This window comes from Lycium ferocissimum, chromosome 12 (genome assembly GCF_029784015.1).
Source record: "Lycium ferocissimum isolate CSIRO_LF1 chromosome 12, AGI_CSIRO_Lferr_CH_V1, whole genome shotgun sequence".
Classification (NCBI taxonomy): Eukaryota; Viridiplantae; Streptophyta; class Magnoliopsida; order Solanales; family Solanaceae; genus Lycium; species Lycium ferocissimum.
The window spans coordinates 1,383,213-1,388,358 of record NC_081353.1 but is presented as its reverse complement, the minus strand read 5'-3'; the positions used below and the strand labels follow the sequence as shown (position 1 = coordinate 1,388,358).

Genomic DNA, 5,146 nt, shown 5'->3' with positions numbered 1-5,146 from the left:
AATTCCTTTGGGTGTGTTCTAGGACAACATGATGCCACAGGCAAGAAGGAACAAGCGATCTATTATTTAAGCAAGAAGTTCACAAGCTATGAGGTAAAATACACTTTTTTAGAAAGAACGTGTTGCGCTTTGACTTGGGTCGCCCAGAAACTGAAGCACTATCTTTCATCCTATACGACTCACCTCATATCTCGAATGGATCCTTTGAAGTATATCTTTCAGAAACCTATGCCGAGTGGAAGGTTAGCAAAGTGGCAAATTTTACTTACGGAGTTCGACATTGTCTATGTCACCCGCACGGCTATGAAAGCACAAGCATTGGCCGATCATTTGGCAGAAAACCCAGTTGACGATGAGTATGAGCCTTTGAATACTTACTTTCCCGACGAAGAGATTAATTCAGTCGAGGAAGAAGTTCGGGATCACATCCACGTCTGGAAATTATACTTTGATGGAGTAGTCAACGTTAAAGGTGTTGGGATTAGGGCAATTCTCGTTTAACTAACTGGACATCATTATCCTGCCACGACGACTTCGTTTCTTCGTACTCACAATACAGCGAATATGAAGCTTGCATAATGGGTTTAAACATGGCAATACATCCGGATGCACATGAGTTAATAGTTTTGGGAGATTCGACTTACTCATTCCTACAGTCGGGGTGAATGGGAAACCGAGACATCAAGCTCATTCCGTACAAACAATGTTTGGAGGACCTTAGCAAAAGGTTTAAGTCAATCGAGTTCGTATACATTCCCGCATTTCACAATGAGTGGGCCGATGCCTTGGCCACTTTAGCCTCAATGCTTCCATACCCAGCAATGCTTACATTAACCCGTTAGAGATTCGCATTAGGGATCAACATGGTTATTGCAATACAATTGAAGTAGAGCCGAGGTGAGCCGTGGTATCATGATATCAAAAGATTCCTAAAAACAAAAGAATATCCAATACATGCCGATGGAGATCAAAAAAGAACTATTAGGCGACTTTCCAATGGTTTCTTTCTGAGCGGGGAGATCTTGTACAAAAGGACTCGTATTTGAATTTGTTAAGATGTGTGAATACCCAAGAAGCTGAAATGATCATGAACGAAGTGCACTCCGGAGTATGTGGCCCACACATGAACGGTTATGTTCTAGCAAAGAAGATTCTTCGAGCAGGATACTATTGGCTTACCATGGAGCGAGATTGTTTTCGCTTTGTTCGCAAGTGTCATCAATGCCAAATTCACAGTGACCGAATTCATTCGCCTTCGAGTTACACCCTATATATACGCTCCTTGGCCTTTCGTAGCTTGGGATGGATGTTATTGGGCCAATTCGAGCCAAAAGCTTCAAATGGGCACGATTCATTCTAGTTTCCATTGACTACTTCACCAAATGGGTAAGTCACACATTCAAATCAGTCACCAAGAAAGCGGTGGTAAACTTTATTCACTCTAACATCATATGTCGTTTTGGTATACCAAAGACCATTATCACGGACAATGCAGCCAATCTTAATAGTCATCTCATGAAGGAAGTATGTGAGCAATTTAAAATTGTGCATCACAACTCTACCCCTTATCGGCCCAAAGCCAATGGAGTCACGAGGCTGCAAACAAAAACATCATGAAGATCCTCAGGAAGATGGTAAAAGGATCCAGGCAATGGCAAGAGAAATTGCCTTTTGCTCTTTTAGGGTACCGCACGACTATCCGCACGTCTGTTGGCGCAACTCCTTACTTATTGGTTTATGGAACTGAGGCGGTCATACCAGCAGAAGTAGAGATCCCCTCTCTTCGAATCATTGTTGAAGCAGAGATTGATGACACTGAATGGGTTAAGTCTAGACTAGAACAATTGTCGTTAATCGATGAAAAGCGATTGACGGCGGTTTGTTTTGGCCAGTTATACCAGCAAAGGATGGCTCGCACTTACAACAAGAAGGTGCGTCCAAGACATTTTGAGGTAGGACAACTTGTTATGAAACGCATCCTTCCGCACCAAGAAGAGGCGAGGGGAAAATTTTCCCCAAATTGGCAGGGCCCTTATGTTATCAAACAGGTGTTGTCAAAGGGAGCTTTGCAGTTGTCCGATATAGAGGGAAAGGTGGCTGACATAGCCATTAACGCGGACTCAGTTAAAAGATATTATGTTTGATATACTTTCACTTCGACGCTATGGTACTTGGCATTTTCAGGTTACGATGACGAAAGGTCATCGTTCTCACTATCCCAAACACCGGTCACCCCTTTTCTAGCCATTTTGAGCTTTGTTTACATTTTCTTTGTTTTCCCCTCTTTGGAACTAATGTAGCGCAAAAAAAAAAACAAAAAAAAAAAAAAAAAACAAAAAAAAAATCAAATGTGTTTATTGAACTACGTTCGACCTGATTCCTAAAGGATACGTAGGCAGCCCTATTTCGGGGTTCGGTCTCACCACTCAAAAGAAAAGAAAAATCATATTTTCCTAGTATTCGAAGAAACTGGGACCTTTTTTTTTTCTTTCTCCTTTTCCAGTTATTTCATAAAAAGGTTCCAAAGTTGTAATTCAATCTATGATTCTTTTTGCCTTTCCCCTTTAAGACCTTCTAATCGATCTTTGAGAATGCCAAATCAGCGTGCCACGACTATGGTGATGTATACAACACTTTATTTGAACGCAAAGAAAAAAAAATGAGAGAGTCTTACTAGTGAAAACCCTTACGGGCACTATAAGGCGATAGTAAGTTCAAAAAAAAAAAATGAGAGAGTCTTATTGGTGAAAACCCTCACGGGCACTATAAGACGATTGTAAGTTAAAAAAAAAATGAGAGAGTCTTATTGGTGAAAACCCTCAAGGGCACTATAAGATGATTGTAAGTTGAGAGAGGTCAGTTGGTGAAGACCCGCAAAGGGAACCATTGATCGAATGAGTTTCTTCTATTCCGGCATGAACACGATCAAGGTAGAGAGCTCGGTTTTGGATTGAAGGGTATTATATTTTGAGATTTAGATGTAAATCGACATCAAGCGTCCAGTCCAAAATGCATGTCATGATTCATTGAAGTCAGCATATACCTCCAGATAAGTCTCTTCCCTCTTTCCCCGAAAGGGACACCTTTTTGTTTAAACATAACTCCTTTTATTTTTATTTTTTTATTTTGTTTTTGTCATTTTCTTCTCCTTATCTCTAGTATGTTCTTTGAGTCCCTTTCGGTATAATCTTGCGTCAAATTCAAGAGCAAAGGAAGGGCTGCAAAATTGACTACGATTTTCTAGCAGACAGAGCAAAGACTATTGGGCACGCACCGCATCGGCAACGGCATAAAGCCATTTGTGATCTATCCAGGAAAGTGAACTGCCCGAAAAAGCGAAGCATTATTTCGAGGTACTAGGGGAAAGGATCACCACAACAAAAAATTCGCTCTAAGAATAAGATCGGTTACACCGCATACACAAAATGATACTGGGTACAAAATAGTCAAGGTGGGCATTGAAAGATCAAGGTCTCTCGTAAGCAAAGATAGTTTCTGAGGAATTTGGTCAATCACCATCAGCTTCGTTTTTCTTGAAGTGGGATGGGCTCTAAGACAATTTCCACAGCGAGTGAAGGCCACAAACCGACCACTATTTTAAGACTAACAAATTTTTCTTTGATTGAAAACAGGGGCAAAGAAATTTCGGAAAACCGCTCTTAAAAAGACGAACGCCATAAAGTGAAGTTCTCAAATTTTTGTTTTTCCTTTGATATGCATATAATCATGTTATTATTGATTGCATTTTAGGGAACAAAACCCCTACTTTTTATGATGCCTTCACAGGGTACGACATTCCCTAGTTGCATTTTAGGGAACAAAAACCCCTATTTCTTTTCATGTCTTCACAGGGTACGATACTCCCTGGTTGCATTTTAGGGAACAAAAATCCCTGCTTTTCTCATATTTTCATAGGTTGACTACCTCAGAATATAAGTCATGTTTTTAAATTTTAGGTTGACTACCTCCGAATAAAGTCATATTTTCATAGGTTGACTACCTCATAATAAAGTCATGTTTTTAAATTTCAGGTTGACTGCCTCCAAATAAAGTCATATTTTCAGGTTGACTACCTCCAAATAAAGTCATATTTTCATAGGTTGACCACCTCAGAATACAGTCACGTATTTAAATTTTAGGTTGACTACCTCCGAATAAAGTCATTTTTTTTTCATAGGTTGACTGCCTCCAAATAAAGTCATATTTTTAGGTTGACTGCCTCACAATAAAGTCATATTTTCATAGGTTGACTACCTCAGAATAAAGTCATGTTTTTAAATTTTAGGTTGACTACCTCCGAATAAAGTCACATTTTCATAGGTTGACTACCTCAGAATATAAGTCATGTTTTTAAATTTCAGGTTGACTACCTCCAAATAAAGTCATATTTTCATAGGTTGACCACCTCAGAATACAGTCACGTATTTAAATTTCAGGTTGACTACCTCCAAATAAAGTCATATTTTCATAGGTTGACTACCTCAGAATAAAGTCATGTTTTTAAATTTCAGGTTGACTACCTCCAAATAAAGTCATATTTTCATAGGTTGACTACCTCAGAATACAGTCACGTATTTAAATTTTAGGTTGACTACCTCCGAATAAAGTCATTTTTTTTTCATAGGTTGACTACCTCATAATAAAGTCATATTTTTATAGGTTGACTACCCTCAAAATATAGTCATGCTTTCAGGTCGACTACCTCAAAATAAAGTCATGTTTTTAAATTTCGAGTTGACTACCTCCGAATATAGTCCCAAGTGGTTTATGATTTTGCTAACACTCACAAAATTTTCCTAGTACAAACTGAGGCAGAAAGATTTTGTTCGTTTTTGTTTGTCTTTGATGGCTTGCAGGTTCGCCCGCAAGCACAGAATTGATATTCAAGAATGAAGTTCCATCATTGGTCAGAGGAAAGAAGAATGTTCAATCTCGAAGACAGTTAGAGTCAGCTTTGACACATAAGGCGGCCCAGCATCTCAAGATACATCTTCTCAGCTTTTAATCGAGAAACAAGCATCCAAGAATATTCCACGACCGTCATTCGGAATAGCATCAACAACTCATTCCAAGTTACTAGTTCAAGCCCCAAATTCTAACTTCAAGATCATACTTTGAGATCAAGGTACCCACCGAAAGAAGGTGA

At 39.1% G+C, this 5,146-nt stretch overlaps 1 protein-coding gene and 1 long non-coding RNA gene across 2 annotated transcripts; one reads left to right on the top strand and one right to left on the bottom strand.

Moving 5' to 3' along the window:
* The first annotated feature begins 1,631 nt into the window (after nucleotides 1-1,631).
* Nucleotides 1,632-2,144, top strand: LOC132040914 (uncharacterized). The gene has a single exon (XM_059431599.1). The coding sequence runs from the start codon at nucleotides 1,632-1,634 to the stop codon at nucleotides 2,142-2,144; it is 513 nt and encodes a 170-aa protein (XP_059287582.1).
* A 2,032-nt stretch (nucleotides 2,145-4,176) lies between these two features.
* LOC132041080 (uncharacterized) lies at nucleotides 4,177-4,621 on the bottom strand. Its single transcript, XR_009410899.1, has 3 exons — nucleotides 4,556-4,621; nucleotides 4,406-4,445; nucleotides 4,177-4,294 (listed from the first exon to the last, which is right to left on the bottom strand). It is a non-coding gene; the product is annotated as an uncharacterized LOC132041080 (long non-coding RNA).
* Between the last annotated feature and the right edge of the window lie 525 nt (nucleotides 4,622-5,146).